We start from the raw sequence: 20,158 nt of genomic DNA on the forward strand, positions 1-20,158 counted from the left end.
GAAGGCTGACACCCAGCTGGGCCTCTGTCTGTCCTCTGTGTGCTTCACACACACACTCACACACACGGAAAGCAAGTTGATAAATAATCTTATATTTCCCCAGTGCCCCCAGTCCCACCCATCCGGGAGGGAGCAAGCCAAGTGTGGGCAAAGGGACCCATGTCCCGAGTGGCCTGCCATCCAGGGCAGGTGGCTTGAAAAGGCAGCACATGGTTCAGTACACCACCTCATACACAGTGGCCTTCTTGTCCCCTGAGCCTGTCACAATGTACTTGTTGTTCCTGGAGATGTCGCAGCTCAACACGGAAGAAGACTCTTTGGACTGGGACAAAGGAGAGGTGAGGGGCGGACACATGGTGACCACCAGAAAGTGCACAGACCATAAACATGGGGCTTGGAGGACAACAAGGTGTGGCTGTGGCCAGGGCCTTCTAGCTGGGGACTGAGCTAGCCTGACTGATCTAAGAGAGATGGTACCTAACTCCTTGAGCTGACTTCAGATGGCTTCACAGCAAAGCACCTCCACTTCCTCCTCTCCTCTCCCCCCAGCCCTCACCAACCATGCTCCTGCCCCACCCACCCTTCCAAGCGCTGAGATCGAAGATCTGTGTCACCATGTCCCAGAGGGGCAGTGGTATCCCTCATGTGTGAAGGGTTGATATAAAGGCCCCAACTCAGTAATGATCCAGCTCCAGGTTGGAGAGTCTGAGATCTTTGGTTGTTGGGAAGGACTGGCAGGTCCACAGAAGGTTCAAGAGACTTATTAGAAGTAGCCACTTAGGGCTGGAGAGATGACTCAGCGGTTAAGAGCACTGACTGCTCTCGCCAAGGTCCTGAGTTCAATTCCCAGCAACCACATGGTGGCTCACAACCATCTGTAATGGGATCTGATGCCCTCTTCTGGTGTGTACTCACATACATAAATCTTAAAATAAAAAAGAAATTGCCACTTAAGCTGAGAAGAGCACAGCCCAGCACACGAGGCCCTTTTACAGAAAGATTTCACTTCATCTACACCAAAATGAAAACAGTGCAGTGGGAGACAAAGTTGCCCTCACCCCAGCACACAGAGCCATGAACAGAGCATGGCTGTGGCACTTGCTATAACACGGAGGGCTCCTGGCAAGGCAACATCGTGCTCAACAAGGAGCTCAGTGCGGGACTCCTTACAGGACATGTCTAGGACAGGAAAATGCAGACATGGCCTCCACTTCGGGGAGGTGAATACCTGGAAAATGCTGGCCCCATAGGGTGTCCTCCAGGCATTGAGCAGGTTATCCTTGCCTGTGCTCACAAACCAGCGTCCTGGGGAGGGGAGGGGGCAGGGAGTGACCCCCAAGGTAGGGGTCAGCTCTTCAGTGTCCAAAAGCTTAGAAATTCACTCCAGCCCGAAGCCCACCACTCTGCTCTATCAATCAACATGGAACCGCCAGTCAACATGGAGTCTCTTCCACAGTTTCTCGATGTAGACCTGGGTGTCCCGGAGCTCTATAGACCAGGCTAAACTTGACCTCAGAGATGCAACTGCCTCTACCTCCCAAGGGCCGGAATTAAAGGCATGCAAGTCACCTCACCTGCTCCATCCCTTTGTGTGTGTGTGAGACATCGGTGGTGGGTGTGTCTGGGCATTTATCTAAACTGGCTTGGACCTCAGTGAGCAGCTGGGTGAACAGGCCTGGCTGATTCGTTGTCTAAGTCGAGCCTTTGGGTGTGCCACCCTCCCTCCATCCCGATACTGTCCCCAGGGCTCTCCCAGGCCTGTACCGCAGGAAGCGAACTTGAGCGACAGCACGCAGCTCTCGTGCAGGCGGAGCTGGTACTTCTCAGGCTTGCGCACATGCAGGACCTCCACGTGGCTGCTTTCCATCCCCACGGCCAGCCAGTCCTGACTGGGACAGTGGCCCAACGAGAAGATCTAGGGCAAGAGAGACAGTGCTGAGACTCTGGACCATTCATGATGCCGGAGACCCAGGGGTGCCCCTTATGGGGACAAGGTGGCCAGGGACAGGTGCACACGTGAGCACTCATGAGAGGATCCCAGGACCTCGGGATTCTGGGCAGAGAGAGCTAGCTGTACAGATGGCGAAGGTCCAGGGCTGACTAGGCTTGGTGGCCTGCTTCTCACTCATGGAGAGTCAGGGGGACTAGGGGTACGAGCTGCAGAGTCTCTCTTAGTCTGAGGTTTTTGTTTTTGTGTTTTTTTTACTTTTTATTTATTTGGGGGGGGGGTGTTTGAGACTGTCAATATGCAGCTCTGACCACCCTGAGGTCCTGAGTTCAATTCCCAGCAACCACATGGTGGCTCACAACCATCTGTAATAGGAACTGATGCCCTCTTTTGGTGTGTCTGAAGACAGCGACAGTGTACTCATAAAGTAAGTAAATCTTTTTTTAAAAGATGTGTTCCATTTCCAGCTTCTCAGCTTGTTTGAGGCAGAGCCTCTCACTGAACCTGGAGCTCACTTATTTGAATAATCTGGCCCTCAAGCTCTCTGCATGCCCAGGGTTATAGGCAATTTTTATGTCTAACTACGTCTGGCTTTTTATGTAGTCTAGGGATTTGAACTCACACCATCAAGGCAACACTTTACCCACCAAGCCGTCTCCACAGATGCTGTGTCCCACCCGGTTTCAGGTCAGGTAGGAACACCCCGGGGAGGCCGAGGATTGTGGGTGCACCTGGGAACTGAAGTCATGTTGCTGCAGCTGGCGGCCCTCGCGCAGATCCCAGCAGCGCACGGTGTTGTCCAGGCCCCCAGTCCACAGCCGGGTCCCGTAGTCTGATATGTCAATGCAGCTGGCCCCGTCCGTGTGGCCCTGGAACTGTCTGTGGGGAGACAGCAGGCTCCACGTCTGCAGTCACCTATGTGCTCACCACCCCCGGGGCGGCACCACACACCTGACCATGGCCTGGTTCTGCAGGTCCCAGACCACGATGTTACCGTCGCTGCAGCAGGAGAAGCAGACCTTGGCATCCGGGCTGATGGCCAGCGCGTAACAGGCGGGGGCGGACGAGGTCAGCTCTGCTTTGATGCGTGGTGTGGGTGCTGCCAGGTCCCAAATGGACAGGGTACTGGCCTCGCCACCCACGATCAGGCTCTGCCCGTCAGGCAGCAGCTTGCAGGAGCGAATGTAGTTGTCCCGGTTCTTCCGCAGCAAGAAGCAGGGACAGGAGGCATTGGTACTCCCCCAGGTCTCCACAGACCCGTGTGTTACTGCAGGCCCCGCCCTGAGCCCCTACAAACCCCACCCTGCCTGGTAAACTCCGCCCTAACCCTAAAGACCCTGCCCTATCCCAAAGCCCCACCCAGCCGCACAGGCACCGCCCTCACCAGGCAATCCAGCTGTGCCACAGGTGTCTTGCTGCCCGGCTGGCCCACGTCCCAAACCTTCACGCAGCCTTTGCCGCCCGTGTACACGTGCTGCGTGGAGCTGCTGATGGTGACGGCACACACCACCTCACCATGGGCCAGTGTGTGCAGCTGCCTCGCGTGGCGAGGGATGCCAGTGCCTACCAGTGCATCCGATGGGAAGGGCACCGGTTGCATCTGTCCATCCGCAGACACGTGGAAGGAGTAAGCCCTGTGGAGGCCGCAGAGACTGGTGGGTGGGTAGCTTACCCCACCCCACTCCAGCACAGGTACTCGGGCTGCCAATGACAGGCACTCAAGGTGTAACACAGGGGAGTTCCCAGGAAGAAGGGCCAGAACTCAGGCCTCCCACCCACCTTGGAGAAGGCAAAACCCATGTGCTACTCACGGCTTAGCCCCCGGGATGCTAGGCAAGGAGATGGACGAGCCTCGGAGATGGGGGTGCGACTCAAATGCCATCTGCCAGATGCCAGAGAGTCCCAGGGCAGGGGAGCCCAGCACCCCCTCACCCAGGTCCCACCCCACACCCCTCTGTCCCTCAGCCCCTCCCCCAGCAAGTGGAAATGCTTGCAAGCTTGCTACTTGGACTTTTAAATAGCCTCCTGATCCAGGCTTTTCTACCCAGCCTTATTCCTTTTCTTGGCCACAAGGCAAGTGCTAACTTATGCGTGGTTTAGGCTGGCCTAGAACTCCTGGTGGTCTTGCATTTGCCTCCTGAGTGCTGCGGTGACAGGCTGGCACCATATGCCTAGTTTATATGGTTCTGGGAATGCACCTAGGGCTTTGTGTGTGCCAGGCGAGCTCCCTACCTCTGAGTTCAGCCTCAGCCCTTCTCTTTACTTATCCTGGTTTCTCTGGGTAAGTTGGTTTCTCCCTCTGCCCTCCCCAGACCTCTGGACTCGGCTGACTGTCCTGCTGCTCCACACCCCAAGGACTCACCAGAGGTGAGCATCCGTACACCACAGAGCTGCTGACCTGGGGGGACAGGTGGAGGCTGACATAGGAGCCAGGCATGGAGAGGTCCCCATTGAGGGTGCTGTGGGAGCCCAGGCTGAAGGACGAGGTGAAAGGGCTGGACAGGGTCAGGGGACTCCTCAGGGCTGAGTGAAAAGGGCCGGGACACACACTCAGAGACACAATCACACCTTCCCTGTCCTTTAGCTGATGAACTACACATCTTACAAAATCCTTCAAAAACCGAGACCCAGTGAGAGGAAAAACCAAGGCTCAGAGAGGTTGGGCGACTAGTCTGAGGTCACACAGCTAAGTGAAGGCACACGGTTGTCTCACAGTCCTTAACCTGGGAAAGTCACATTGACATTCTGGACCTCAGTGTCCTCACCTAAGCAGCAGCAACAAAGAAACCAAGGCCCAGAGCCAGGCAGCACCCGGGTGGGGGTAGAAGTTGTTCCCGGTGGTAAATTCGGGGTCTGCCATCAGTCAGTCAGTCAGTCAGCTTCTCTCACCCTGTATCTTTTTTCCCTTTGGCATAGCCTAGGTGGGGACAGACTGACAAGGTTCCTGCCCCTGGAACAAGGCCAGTAGATTTGGACCCCAAGAGTTTCAAAGGCTGCCAAGGCCAAAAGGCTTGTATAATAATGGACAGATATTACACTCCTCTAAGGAATGTCCTCCCTGTTAGCAGTAGTGACTCCATGATAAGCAGACAGCTGAGTCCAGGAGGGGAAGGTGGCTAATGTCTTAGCAAAGTGGTAAACTCTAGGCCATTCAGGACAGCCCTCAAGGCTATAGAAAAGAACTCTAAAAACCTGAGTTTGAAAATACATAATCTCGGGGCTGGAGAGATAGCTCAGTGGTTAAGAGCACTGACTGCTCTTCCAGAGGTCCTGAGTTCAATTCCCAGCAACCACATGGTGGCTCACAACCATCTGTAATGAGATCCAATGCCCTCTTCTGGTGCATCTGAAGACAACTACAGTGTACTTATATATAATAAATAAATAAATCTTAAAAAGAAAAAGAAAATACGTAATCTCTTAACTGTGCAAAAATATAAAGATGCAATAAAAATTGTATAAGGAACTTCAGGAATCTTAAAGGAGAGAGGCAACTACACTATGAGCCAGCTTATCAGAAAGATACAAACACAAGCAGGTTCCTGAGTTCAAGGTCAGCCTGGAACATAAACTCCAGTCCCAGATGTAGTAGGAATGGTAATTTCAGGGGGGAGGGTCCCCCAGCTGGCTTAGCATCTATGCTTAACTGAGGCAGGCAGATCTCTGAATCCTTTTTGCAATGTTAAAAAAAAAAAATGTGTGCTTGCGTCTCCTAAGGATTAAGTACTGGGATCACAGGATTCATAGGATCATCAAAAGGAAGTAGATAACTGGATTGTTGTGTAAAATAAAAGATTGGGCTTAGGATCTGCAGGGGATGAGCTGTCCAGAGAAAGTTTTTACAGTAGCAAGAGAGAACTGCTCAGAGAACTGTCTCAAGTAGAACGTAGAGAGAACTGTCTGGAGATCTTCAGAGGAAGCACATCAGAGAGAAGGCAGTCTGGAACTCTGTCTGCAGAAGAACACAGGCTTGGACCTACGGTTTCAGTCCAAGTCCTTTGTTTTCAACGCTCCCAGATACCCTACCATCAGAGCCCTCTCTAAGCCAAGGTGGCCCTTAGCACTCTTTTCTTCTTTTCAGACATGGTCTCACTATGTAGCCCAGGTTGGCCTCGAACTTACCTGGGATTAAAGGTGTGTGCCACCAGGGCCAACTCTCTCATCCTTTCTGTTTGGGGGAGTACCCTGGAACAGAGGAATGCCGGGCAGGTGGGGACTCACCAATGCTGTCTGTGGGCGGTGCCGGCTGAGTAGCCAGCTGGCAGAGGTGACTGGCTGAGCTGGGCCCTGGGGTGGACGAGTCCTGGGGTGGAGAGGGACCACATGACCCAGAGGCGGGAGTACCTGTGGAGAGATCGTTCTGTGGAGAAAGAAAGACCACAAGTCACCAGAGCCGGCTGAAGCCTTCAGAGGGACTTGAGGGCACATGCACACTGGCCAGCCAAGACACTGGGTGGGCACACAGAGGAATGCTAGATGAGCCTGGGTTAGAGGTGTAAATGCATCCTCAGGATTGTGGGTGTTAATTGGGTCCACAGTAGAAGGTTTATACAAAGAGGTGGGGGTCCCTGGGGACAGCGATTGTGTTACCCAAAGATCGGAGCAATGTTAGAGGCCATTGGGCTGGCTTAGATGGTTTAGTATATAAAGGTGATTTTGGCCAAGACCTATACTCTGTATTCAATCCCCAAAACCCACATGGTAGAAGGACAGAACAGACTCCCCAGAGTTGACTCTGATCTCCACATGCACACTACAGCACTTGTGTAGACACACACACACACAAAGTTTAAAATTTTTTTTTTATTTGGTTTTTAGAGACAGTGTCTTTCTGTGTAGCTCTGGCTGTCCTAGAACTCACTCTGTAGACCAGGCTGGTCTCAAACTCAGAGATCCTCCTGCATGCTGTGATTAAAGACATATGCCACCACCAGCTGGCTTTAAAAAATGTTTTAATTTCAATATGTGATGGGGCAACCTTTAATCCTACCACTCCATAGCAGAGGTGGGTGGATCTCTGTGAGTTCTGGGCCAACCTAGTCTATATAGTGAGACCCTGTCTCAAAAAGCAATTAACAAAAATCACAGCTCCCAGAGCAATGGGACTATTGGCCCAAGAGGGTCCTCAGCCCCAGGTGAAACATGTCAGCCACCTCTGCACCTCCCTGAGGGGAAACTTGATAAAGAGGGCTGCCAGTCAAACCTGTACTTTTTGGGGGCAGGCTTTGTGAGACAGGGCTCAGGTAGCCAAGGCTAGCCCTGAGCTTACTTTGGATTTGTATCCTTCTGCCTCCAACTCCTCAGTGTTCGCTGACTTGGGCCACCACAGAGAGCTGCCCTGCCTTCTGGCCTGTGTCTGTCTCCTACACAGGGTGACAGGTAAGCCTGGTGGGTTGAGGGAAGTCCTTGGTGGCTTCCCCAGCTGACTAGAGTCTCTGAGTGGGGAGATTAGATAAAAATGGGACCACGCTATGGCTGGCTATTGCTATAGCAACCTGCAGGGATGGGTAGGCTTAGAAGCAAATCTTCTCTGTCCCTGGGTAACTTGGAGGACAGAGGGTCTGGGTCAGATGCAGGGAGGGAGTTAGACTTCTAGGGCCATCTAGTGGAGGCCTCTGCTGGATTCCAGTAGCACTTAACACTAGGACCAAGTTTCAGACCAGCTAGATAGAAGCCAGTGCTGGGGCAGGGAAGTGTCACCATTGCAGAGTGAGTAACCCGGCTCAATCTTGTTTCTTTGCCCAGTTTGGTCAACAAGCTGCTTTTAAAATGTTTGCTGAGGCTCAGCAGAGTCAAGTCTTGTTGGGGGCAAAAAGGAGAGGCCCAAAGAATAAAAACAAACAAACAAACAAACAAAAAACAAACAACAACAACAAAAACCCCCCCACAACTTTTGTATGTAAGGGAGCGTACCACAAAGGTAGAGGCACGGGGCTGGGGATTTAGCTCAGTGGTAGAGCGCTTACCTAGGAAGCGCAAGGCCCTGGGTTCGGTCCCCAGCTCCGAAAAAAAGAACAAAAAAAAAAAAAAAAAAAAAAAAGGTAGAGGCACAAGGCTTAGGCTTCAGTGCCGTCCTAGACTATATAAAGAGTCGGAGGCCAAGAAATATTGTCTCCAAAGCAAAACAAAAACAAAAACCAACAATCAAAACCAAACCAAACAAAAGCAAGCAAGCAAAACAAATGAGAAAACGCAGACTGGCCCGGCCTGGCTGATCTGCTCACTGGGGTATTATCTGATTCCAACTGCCCGGCTTCCTTACCAGGGCTAGGTCTTTGCTTCTGGGGAGTGGTGAGCCCAAGCTGGAAGCCAGGGAGGCTGGACTGTCCGTGAGGTCCCTGCGGGCAGGGATGCAGAGGGGCGCCTTCCCACAGGGGGTGGTCGCAGGGCTGGGGGGCTCTGACGGTTGGTCCTGAATTCAAGAGGTGACATTGGGTGGGGACCAGTGATGCAGGAAAGACTCCCACAGCTGCCATGCCGCTCCCCACCTCATGGAGACTGGGAGCCTGGAGCACCTTGGCCTCTTCCAGCATCCTGTGGGCCTCAGTTTCCCCCCCTGTGTTCTAACAGGCATTCCAGAGTCCTCCGGACCTTCCGCCCACATGCCTCCAGTCTGAGTGTGCCACAGACAGCTAGGAATCCCTTCCCTCCATCCCCCTCCCTTGCCCACCCTCCACTGCGAATCTCACCTCATCCACTACCAGGTTATAGTCACTCTTGTCTTCCTCACTGTCCTATGGAAGGGCAGAGAACACACAGCCTCCGTCATGCCCCTGTCTCCACATCCATGCCCAGCTCTCTCTCTGCCTCAAACGCAACACAACTAACGTCTCAGGCAGGTCTGTCTGGGGGGCCTCTGACCCCCCCAACTCCAGCCTCACTGCTCTCAGAGTCTGACCACCAGAGTCTGCCTCTGCTCTGCAGCCTTCTGTAGCTCCCACCGCCCTCTGGAGGAGGAACACCAGGTTCCCGCTTCATCCCCAGATGCTGGACCTGATTCCTGACCCAAACAGCAGGATAGACCACAGGTAGATATGCCACTGGGAGGGGCCGAGGGTGTGACCTGAGTTGAATTCTGCAGAATTGCCACCATCCCATTTCCCTCCAAAGCACAAGTTCCCTTGCGCTGCTGACCATGGTGCCTAGGGCCTCTTGGAAGCTCTAGGTTCCCTAGCCCCTCACTGGGGGACTCTATGCAGGCGCTCTACCTCTGAGCTATACTGGCAGTTCAGCTCGCAGTGGAAATATAATATCACAGCAGCTGCACGGCCCATAGGCTACAAACCCTGGTGGGACAGTGTCTTTTGATTAGCAGGTGCTCCACAAACTCTTGAGACTACAGACATAAGCACCATGGATACAGTTCTAGTGGATGTGACCAGGACCCGAGTCCATCCCTGTCCACCCAGGCCTCTGCTTCTCCCTCCCAAACTCACATAAGGCCCTGACATATTCTTGTCTTCGGCTCTCTGCTGCTTCCCGTTACTGTCTCGGCTGCTAGGATGCTCCTCTTCTGCCAGACTCTCAGGGGGTGAGGGGGATGAACTCTACAAGAAAGGGTGTAAGGTGGGTTCTCAAACCACATTCTTGTCCAGCCAACATTGAGTGGCCTCACTGGGGGATTCTAGGTGTGGGAGTGGGGATAGGGGGATTACACCCCTGACCACACCCACAGCCCCTCACTGGGGATTCTAGGTAGGGCTCTACCTCAGCTTCACTGCTATTTAGCTTACAGAGGCAGATAGAGTAATGAATAGTCCTATTGTACAGATGGGAAAACTGAGTCCTATGAAAATGCATCACAGAGAGACCTGTAATCCACGGAAAATCCATGGCCAACCCCTTGAGAGTGGGGGATGGGAGCTCTCAGCTAAGCAAAACGTCTGTCTGCATGAGGAGCCAAGCAGGTCTTGCTGGCGTACACCCATTATAGCAGAATTTAAGACACTGAGGCAGAAGAATTGTCCTAAATTCAATGCAGTATGGGCTATAAAACAAGGCCATGCCTCAAATTAAATACACCACAGCTGGCTTGGCGGTTCTAATGTCACAATCCAAGAAGCAGGAGGATCTCTGTGAGTGAGGCCCTGTTCATAAAGTAACAGCTCACATCTCGTTCACCAGGCCCTGTACACTGGATGTGGTGGCACTGGTGTCCTCACAGCGCCCAGGTGGTGAAGGCTGGGGACAGGCAGCACCCCCAGTCCCCTAGCCTACTTAAAGACAAGCAAGTTCTCATGGCTGGCACTCACCCTGCTGGCAGCTCTGTCCACTGCAGACGCAGGAAGCCAGAAGGAAACATGATTAGGGGTTTGTAACCATGCAAGGCTTCGGCGAGTGAAACAGCTCCTTCCTGGTCAGAGCCTGACCTCCCACATCCCAGGGAGATGCCTCTGCAGAGACAGCTAGTGTGTTCCCAAGGACAAACAGCATGAAAATCGAACCCCACAGCTGCAGCCCTACTAGCTGTCCCCCTCCCGCCAGCGCTGAGTTGCTAACTCACCTCTGGACCCCTCGGTGTCCACACCCACACGGTCTTCCTTAACAGCAGCCACCAGCTGGGCCTGCGCAGCCAGCGCCCCAGAGAGGGCCAGCAGCCCAGTGGCCCCGGCACCCACCAGGCCAGCTGGGCGTGGGGTGAGAGGCACAGGGGGTGCATGGGACAGCGGCTGGAGCTGATTCTGCTGCTGAAGGGGGAGAGGATTGCCAGGGGGAGGCGGGTGGCGGGGACAGGGTACACGGAGGGTGAATGCTGTACCCACTGGGTGCCTGGGCTGGGAGCAGGGTGTCTCCAATTATGGGCTGGGGTGACTCACCCCCAAGAGGTTGTTCAGTTCCCCCACGGTCACCTGCTTGGCTCGGTCCACAGCCTGGAGCACCTGCTGCTGATGCTAGTGGGGAAGCGGAAGGCAGGCACTGAGCAGCAGGCCGTGCAGTCTGTCTGTTTGTCTGTCTGTCTATGTGTGCCTCTGCGTGTGGAGACACGGCGGGTGCTACTGCCATCTCCCACCTTATTTTGCGGTGGGTCTCCCGGCCCAGCTGTAATCTGTCCAGTAACCCCAGGATCTCCTGTCCCTGTCTCCCCTGCTGCAGTTACAGAGGAGAAACACCACACCTGGTTGGTTCTTCTGGTTGCTGGAGATTTGAACTCAGGTCCTCATGCTTGTGGGCCACCTTCCCCAGCCCCTCTCTGACTGTTTAACTGACAGTTCAGAGACCTGGCCTCTTCCCCAGGCCCTGGGGCCACAGTTCCAGTGCTTTGTGGAGCTTACTGGACCCTGAAGGCTGCTGGGCAGTGTTCCAGCCTCTAACCACTTGCTAGGAGGTCCATGTAACACCACGGTCTGTCCGCATAGACAGTGTAATGAATAACCACTCACATACAAAATAAAATACCTGCATTCCAAGCACCTACATGCCAAGTGCTCACATACCAAGCACCTACATGCCAAGTGCTCACATACCAAGCACCTACATGCCAAGTGCTCACATACCAAGCACCTACATGCCAAGTGCCCACATACCGAGCACCTACATGCCAAGTACCCACATACTAAGTACCTACATGCCAAGTACCCACATACTAAGCACCCACCTCAGAATGTGCAACCTGGGGCTGGGCATACAGGTCAGGGGAAGACCCACCCAGCGTGTATATCCCCAGCACAACATTAAATATGGATGGAGTCAATAAATTTGAACACACATGTCTGGTGGCTCTACTCAGGTTGGTAGCTGGCCTCACTGTGATATGATCTGTCACCCACTCTCAGGGGAAAGGCAGCAGGTCCCACAGAAGAAAGCTGAGGATTCTGGCCATGTGGGGCACCCAGCATGCCCACCCTGAGGTGGGACCTGCCGTGTCTCTGGAGGAACATCACATAGAAGTGGGAATGGCTAACACCAAGGTCCTGTGGTCAGCAGGAGTGAGGAATTGCTCACACAAAGTTTTCTGATGTTTAGCCTCTGCCTGTGCTGATTCTGTGTTTTCAAAATCACTGTCCTAAAAATGCCTAACAAAACTTGCTAATCAGAGCCATTTCAAGCACACGACCGGCTCAGGCTCAGTGACATGAAACTCATTCACAGGGCTGTGTGGCCTTCCCCACCACCCACCTCTGGAACTTCCCAACCCCCCACTTCCTGGCCCTGGATCTGATAATTTCAGAGTCCTTGGGAAAGGAAACCTGCATATTGTCCCGTGTGTGGCCCAACTCACCAAGCATCACCCTGTAAGATTAGTCCCATAATTGCTCACCTAACTCTCAGGATACCCTAACCAGGACATAAGCACAGAGAGGCATGTATCTTGCCCAAGAGCACAAAGCCAGGCCTTGTACCAGCAGCCCTGGCTGCAGGAGGCTACAAGATGTAAGCCATGGGTACAGGGGCACCCCTAGCTAGCACCATCGAGAGCAGAGAGCCAGGCTTAGAGAAATGGCTGAATCAGTAAAGTACTTGTCATGCAAGCATAGGGACCTGAGTTTGATTCTCCAGAAACCCTGAAGAAAGCCAGGCATGGTAGTGTGTGTCTATAATTCTAGCACCTGTGAGGAGACAGGAAGATCCTGGGACTCACTGACTGGACAGCATTGCCAACTTGGCAAAGTTCCAGGCCAGTCAGAGTCCCTGCCTAGTTAAAGGACGGGATAGCAAGGTGTGTGAGCATGTGAAAGCATTGTGGCCTAGCCAACAACAAGCCACAGAGTGAGAGGAGAGGGCCAGTTCCTGCAAGTTGACCTCTGACCTCCATATGTGTGCTATGGCCCTTGTACCTCCTCCCAAAAAATAAATTATAGGTTGGCTCAGTGGCTAAGAGCTCTGGTTGCTCTCTCAAAGGAACAGGGTTCGATTCCTGGCTCACAAGCCGTCACAACTCCAATTCCAGAGGACACAGTGCACTCTTCCGGCCTCTGCGGGTACTGCACACATGGTGTACAGCTACGCAGACAAAACACCCATACATATAAAATTAAATAAGTGCATAAAAGTGTAATAAAAGCAAATGAAGGTGGATGGCACCTCGGGAGGCACACTGAGGCTGACTTCTGGCCTAGTTATGAGTGCACACATGAACATAGGAAGGGCAGAAAGTCCCCTGGTCCTCACCCCAGCCGGTGTCTCCCCAGGCCTGGGACGCCCTCCCTGCCCCCAAGGCTCTATGCACTTACCTCCTGAGTGAGGAATGGGACCATCTGGGCACAGATTGCACTGAGGCGCTTCACGATCTCAGCCTGAGAGAGAAGTAACAAGCTGCAGCAAGCTGGATGGGCTGGGAGGGGGACAGCCACCTCCATCATCCAGACCCCAGCTGGACTGAGCATCTGTGGAGCTGACTAGCTCGGGGGTCCTTGAGGCTGAGGTCCTGCAAGTCTGTGACACCTCCCCACCACCCTAGGAATCCCTCAGAGATGCAAACAGATGGACAGATACCCAAGGCAGCACTGCGGTCATCCCCTGAGGCCTGAGAAGACCTGTGTGAAAGGGTGTGAGTTCACCTGGCAGGGCCCCACTGGCCACAGGTCTCTGGGGGTGCTCTGTGCCTCTGGTCCCCACCTGTATCCTCCATCGGGTGAGGATGGTTGCTGCATGGGCCAGTAGACCAGCTCTCCTGCTGCCCACGTCAGCACTCAAATCCACGGAAACCTATAGATCTCATCTACAGATCTCTGAACCCTCAGACCCTCCTGGAGCCACTGGCCACTTTGGGAAGTCAGGGTTAATTACAGACCTTTGGGGTCAATCTCCACAGAGAGTACATCTCAGAAACCTAACACCACTCGGAAGACCACGGTATCAACCTTCCAACTCCAAGGGCTATCTCAGAACCTTGAGCCCTCAGAACTGTCAGCTACCTCAGAACTTTCAGGGCTATCTCAGAACCTTGAGCCCTCAGAACCTTCAGGACTACCTCAAATCTCAGACTTTAGCACTCAGAACCTTTGGGACTACCACCTGAAAACCCCAATGATTGTGTTTAGCTCCTTGCCACAGACACCAGCACCCCACCTGGTCGGTTACCTGTTTGTGCATCTCAATGTTGAGTCCGTAGGACATCTCATAGTACTGCAAAGGAGACAGTCTTGGCCAGTGTGGACAGCTGGTGCCACCCTGGGGACACTGATGGGGTGCAGCCTCGGGTGGGGGGAGTGATGAGTATCAGGGCAGGACACAAACACCCTGAGCTCTATGGGGACCCAGACAGGAAACCCACAAGATGGATCACGGTTGGGCTCAGAAAGATGGGACAAGCAGGCAGTCCCCAAAATTGGAGGGGGACACCCTGAGAAATAGTGCCTGATATCCCAGCCTGCCCCTTTTTAGGGAGAACATGGGGTGGGCAGTTTGGGCAGGTACCCCTTACCATCACATAATGCCTTTGCATTTCTGTCTTCTCGCTGGCCAGCTTCTCACACTCTAGCTTAAGGCTGAGCAGGAAGGTTAGACAAAAAAGGGGGTTGCCTTGCCACACCCCACATGGGTCAATTTCCACAGTGACAGGTAGAAGCCGCTGGCTTCCCACTCCTTTGTAAACTGTCCCCAGTCCTGTTGAGCCCAGGTCTACTCCTGGGATCAAAACATTCCTCAGGGAAGGTTCTCCCAGAACCTACTCACTTCATACCCTTCTGGGCACCACCTCCACCAGGAAGCCCTCCAGTAGGCCCGATTAACTCCGCCCCTTGTCCAGGAAACCACGCCCCTCCAAGAGGCCCCCCCGCTCAACCCCATGGGGCCTTCCAGTGCCCAGAAGTAGGGCCCCCCTCACCTGTGGTATTGAGCTTGGAGAAACTGAAATTCCTCTTTGATCCGGTCACAGATTTCCAGGACTGAGAACTTGAAAGGTTGGCCAGACTGCAGCGGGGTCTGAGGGGAGAGTGGGGAAGGACACCAGGGTGAGTTCCAGGGCAACAGCAGGCAGGAGTCCCCTCACTTGCCCCCACCTCCTGCAGCTAGAGAAGGGGGTCTCCGTACTCACCGGGTGCCTTCCCTGGGGGTACATCCTGCTGATGGATAGGTGAGAAAAGGGTCCCCCAGCTTCGTGGAGGCTTGAGGATGTGGCAAAGGGGAGCTGGGGTGCAGAGGTGGAGCTGAGGAGAGAATCGGGGAGCCGGGAAGAGCAGGCGGTAGAATTTAGGGTGCTAAGCTAGAGCTGAGGTGCAAGGAGACTGAGGCTGGAAAAGCTAGGAGAGAAGCCGGAGCTGGGGGAGGGATTTTTACGCAAAGAAAGAGCAGCCAGGGAGAGCCTGTAGGGGCAGGGGAACAGGACCCTGTGCTGCGCCCCCACCTCCAGCCAGCGCGTCCCGGGTTGTCCAGCCCAGGGGCAGCTGCAGTCAGCGCCGCAGGTCCGTGGCCGCCGCCCGGGGTCGGCGCTGGTGGCCTCGGTGGCTGCGGAGCCGCCTCCCTCCGCGGGGCTCGGCTGGGAGCCGCGGGCGGGACCCGCCTTAAGGTGGCACCGCCGCCCCCGCCTGCTCTGCTTCTTCGACTCTAAGACCCGCTGGGGAAACTGAGGCTTGGGTTCGATCCTAGTGTTCTCGCCCCACCCCCACTCAAAAAAAAAAAAAAAAGGAGAGAAGAAATTAGGCAAAAAACCATCTTGTGCGCGCTTCCGGAGCCCTGGGGTCTGCAAGTGGCTTCTCTGGGCCAGCGACACTGTGCCCTACGAAGGATAAACACCCCCCCCAGCCCCCAAGCGCGAAAGAAAGATACGCACCTGTCCCAGGAAGGGCAGACCCAGGCTATGCTTGTCAGCCAATGCTGCCCGACTCTGGAGAGATCCAGGACAGAACCCAGGGCTGCTTGGCCAGGCTCAGAGTCCAGGACAGACTCGCGTGCCACTGCTATCACCAGTCAACTGGGTGGCCTTCTCTACCTGACTGGGCTCCTAAAGGGTCAGACTCCCCAAATTTAGTGCATAGGACCTCAGCTCTGTGTATTTTGAACCTAAACACTAGAAAATCTTCCTTAGGGGTTCTACCACTGACCACGCCCCCCACTCACTGGGAGAGTCTAGGGAAGGGCTCTACCGCTGACCACGCACCCAGTCTTTCCCTGCGGAAGTCTAGGCGGGGCGCCACCCATGACCAGCCCCCCAATCTCTCACTAGGGATTGGGGACTCCACCCTTGACTAAGCCCCCAGCCCCTTTTACTTTTGGAGGCGAGGTCTTGCTAAATTACCCCCGCAAAACCTGAGCTTGGAATCCTCCTATCCTCAGTCCCAGTAGTAGTTGGGACAATAGGCCTCCGTAAGCCATCTGGTCCACCTCCTACCACATCAAGTTTAAGTGTGTCCCCCAGAGTTGAGAAGCCACTTGTCACCAGGGGACCACTCACAGTTGTTTCCAACTCTGGTAAAGTTCTGGCAAGACAAGACAGATCTTTATCCTATTTTACATAAAGAAACCTCAGAAAAGGAAAGTGGTGGCCTGTGCCTTTAATCTCAGCCCTTGAAAAGCAGAGGCAGGCTGATCTCTGTGAGTTTCAGGCCAGCTTGATCTACTGTGGTGGTTTGAATATGCCCGCCCAGGGAGTGGCACCATTTAGAGGTGTGGCCTTGTTTGAGTAGGCGTGGTCTCGTTGGAGGAAGCTATCACTGTGGGGGTGGGCTTTGAAGCTCCGCCCACTGCATTCGAGTCAGTCTTGTCCTAGGCCCTTCAGAAGAAGACCGAACCCTCAGCTCCTCCTGCACTACTCCTGCCTGGAGGCTGCCGTGCACCAGTCTCCATGATAATGAACTGAATCTCTGAACCTGTCAGCCAGCTCCAATTAAATGTTGTCCTTATAATTGCCTTGGTCATGGTGTCTGTTCACAGCAGTAAAACCCTAAGATATCTACAGAGCAAGTTTCAGGACAGCCAGGTTCTACCCAGAGAAACCTTGTCTCAGGAAGGGGAAAAAAAAAGGAAAGAAACCTGAGCTCTGGTCCATAATTAAATCAACAATAAATGTATGCCTGCAGGCTGGAGAGATGGCTCAGAGGTTAAGAACACTGACTGCTCTTCCAGAGATCCTGAGTTCAATTCCCAGAGACCACAGGTGGCTCACAACCATCTGTAATGGGATCTCGATGCCCTCTTCTGCTGTGTCTGAAGACAGCTACAGTGTACTTCTAATAAATAAATAAATCTTTTTTTTTTAAATGGCTGCTGCTACTGTGAACTACTATGCACTGGGAATCAGTGGGCAACAATCATGGGGGAAGACCTCACATCCATATTAAGTTTGGATCTCTGTGGGCAGCTATTCAACTACAGAGGACAGGGGCCTTTATGAGACTCATGGCCAGTGCTCTACAGCAGGAGGATTCAAGCTGAAACCTAGGACTTCCATGATAAAAGGACAGAAAGCTCTCTCTGATCAGACTCTGGGAAATGAGGCACAGACCAGCCAAGATCACAGCTGGCTGGCCAGGAGCTGTCTGAACAAAGCAAGGATTTAGATAATCGATGGCAGTAAAAACATGAGCCACTGGTGACATATGTGTGGGAGAGTGCTCAGTAAGGCTGGCATTGTAGACCCCCCCATTGCCTACCCCATTCCCCAGCCTAGATCCCCCAGTGAGTGGTTGGAGCCATGGCCAGGGGTGGAGCCCTCTCAGTATCTGGACCACCATGGTCTGTAGCATCGTAGGCATTGTCCAGCCTTAAGGATACATGTAACATTCTTTCCGGTTCTGACCACTCATATTCTCCCCTGCAAAGGTCGGTCCTGATGCCCTGATGCATCTCTCAGCACCTGCTCCGAGGAGCATGGCATCTTACTAGTCCTAGTTTCCGCTTTGCTGTTTAACTGATCATTTTTTTCCTTGCAGACAGAGGATCACACCAGAAATTCTAGCACACTCCTGTCCCACAAGCTTTTGGTGTCTGAGAACTTCTGATCCCCAGAGGCCCTGGGACCCTCAATCTCCTCTCCCTGCACCATCGCCTTTACCAACCCTCTCCATCTCCCCAAATCAAGCTTGTTCGCTATTGGTAGCGTCTCCCAATCTAACACAGGCTGCTCTCATCTGTGCTTACACTGCCAAGTTTTGCTCAGACCAACCCCGCCCCCATGTCCCACGCAACACCCATCCTGCTAGTGATCCTCAGCCTCGTTGGTTCACTAACTTTGTACAATCTCCCCTGGTTTCCTATTATCAGGGGACACATTCCCTCTTGGCATTATTTGTGCTGGCCACACCCTCTACCCTGCTCCAGGTACCCAATCATGATTGAATGACCTAATTTTTTTTTGGTTCTATTTTTCGGAGCTGGGGACCGAACCCAGGGTCTTGTGCTTCCTAGGTGAATGACCTAATTTGAGTTGGGACTCTCTGGAGCTCTCTTCCTGGAATTCCCTCTCCCCAAGGCTACCTCCATCTCATTAAAAAATCAGCCCAAGACCGCCCGCTGCAACCTTTCCACAGAAGGCCAGCTGTGAAGGAACCCAAGGCCAAAGGGAGCCCTCCCCGGAGGGGGTCAAGCCTGGTTTTGGGACCCAAGGGGGCTCCTGGAAGAGAGGGTCACTGTCCCTCTGTTGTCCGGCCTGGGAAGCCACAGCCTCTGAGCCTCCATAGAAGCAGAGGAGATGATCTGGGGTTTCCTTTGGGACAGCCTGAACCCCACCCCTGGAGTGTACAGACACCACACCTGAAGTGGTGAAGTGGGGAGTACCCTCAGAATTTCCCACCCTCCTGAGCCACTTTTCCCATTCAGCCTGATCCAGGATCCTCCACTTTGCAAAGTGAGGTTCAGCGCCTCAAAGTGCGCCCCTGCTTCCGTGCACACAGGCTCCGCAGTTCTGCGCTGTGCAAATAAAAAAAAACAGAAAAAGGAAAAAGCTGCTACTCGGAGCCGGGACTTCTCGGACCACCTTAAATCAGACTAGCCGCCCCGCTGCCCAGGGACCCGACTATCTCCTCCGTGGTTGGTCAGGTATGCCAGCCATTCAGCTCCCGAAGCTCCCACATGGGTCTCTGACGTCACCAGAAGCGCTGGCCAGTGAGCTCTGGGTACCCGGCAGCCAATAGCAGGAGGCAGTGGTCTGGGATAGACCAATAGGAAAGGTCCCAATGGGGCTGGGGCGTGCAACTCCTCCCCCTCCCCGTGAGTGGGGCCCCGCGTGGTGGTCCCTGAGGATCATGATCCTCTTTTAAAAGCAAAAGCCCCTTGAAGCCGACCGTGGTGGCGGGTTCCTGGTATCCCAGCACTTGAGAAGCTGAGGCAGGAGGTTCGTTGTGAAGTCGAAGCTACGTAGACTCCTGTCTCAAAATATTCTATATTAAAAAAATAAAAATAAGTCCCTTGCCAAGGCTCGGCAACCAAAGCTTCCTTCGGCCTGTTTCTGAGATAGGTAAACTGAGGCAAAGAAGGCACCTTGGCCGCTTACGGAATGGCTGCGATTTGATTTTTGTCCCCGCTAACTTCCCAAGCTTATTTCGTTTGACCCATTAAATCACATGAGGAGGTGGAATGGGCTTACAGGGAGTTGGGAGGTTGAAGGTGCCGGACGTGCCTCAGTTTACTAGACTGAACATTGCTATTACGAACAAGCAATCTGGACCGGGAAAAAACTACGTATCCCAGAAGCTCCCGCGCGCCACTCTCTGCTCTGGCTGTCAATCAAAGTAACGTGGGTCCGGGCGGCCCGCGCCCCCGCCTGCTGGCTCCCTCCTGTCAGCTCCCGCTCCCTCCCCACCGGCTCCCGGCCTGGCGCGGTATAATTACAGCCCATTGATCCGACCCGAGCCGGGAAAGCGACTCCCTCAGGGAGGCCAAAGCCTTTGGCTTCCGACAGCGCCAGCCTCCCCTTCCCCGCGCCCCCAGCTGAGCCACTGGGCCACCAGCCAGGCAGGTCCCCTCCTGCTGGCCAGGGCTCACGAGTGACCTCTGAGCCCCAGTTCCCTGCCTGGGTTGGCAGGGAAAAAAAAATCACGCACACGAGCGCACACACAATCATTTTCTCTTTAAGAACACGGGGGAGTCACCCCCTCCCCGAAACTTAGTGCCTAGTTTTCCCAGGGAGATGCCCCCTGCTGTGGCTTGGGCTAGGCTAATGAGAGGGCTCAGGAGGGGAGAAGCCCGGGACAGCGGAGCCTGGAATCACAAAGCTGCTTAGAAAATTCCCAAGGCTTCCTAGATGTAGGTGTTTTATACTGGGGTTCTGCAGAGGGAATAGGAGTTGGCTCGTTAGAAATCCCTCTAACTAAACACTGGTCAAACTAAAATGGG

General features: G+C 53.9%; 1 protein-coding gene across 18 annotated transcripts; it reads right to left on the reverse strand.

The window, feature by feature from the left end:
- Nucleotides 1–71: 71 nt before the first annotated feature.
- On the reverse strand, nt 72–19,750 carry Tle2 (TLE family member 2, transcriptional corepressor). Of its 18 annotated transcripts, XM_039078653.2 has the most exons (22): nt 15,660–19,750; nt 15,234–15,494; nt 14,925–15,036; nt 14,715–14,812; nt 14,313–14,376; nt 13,970–14,083; nt 13,120–13,182; nt 10,765–10,839; nt 10,452–10,635; nt 10,201–10,220; nt 9,385–9,495; nt 8,638–8,682; nt 8,211–8,360; nt 6,170–6,308; nt 4,311–4,471; nt 3,760–3,830; nt 3,333–3,582; nt 2,900–3,147; nt 2,680–2,827; nt 1,765–1,915; nt 1,229–1,305; nt 72–322 (listed from the first exon to the last, which is right to left on the reverse strand). In XM_039078653.2, the coding sequence occupies exons 3-22, from the start codon at nt 14,946–14,948 to the stop codon at nt 215–217; spliced, it is 2,301 nt and encodes a 766-aa protein (XP_038934581.1). In that variant the 5' UTR covers nt 14,949–15,036; nt 15,234–15,494; nt 15,660–19,750; the 3' UTR covers nt 72–214.
- Between the last annotated feature and the right edge of the window lie 408 nt (nt 19,751–20,158).

This window comes from Rattus norvegicus, chromosome 7 (assembly GCF_036323735.1).
Source record: "Rattus norvegicus strain BN/NHsdMcwi chromosome 7, GRCr8, whole genome shotgun sequence".
In the NCBI taxonomy this organism is placed as follows: Eukaryota; Metazoa; Chordata; class Mammalia; order Rodentia; family Muridae; genus Rattus; species Rattus norvegicus.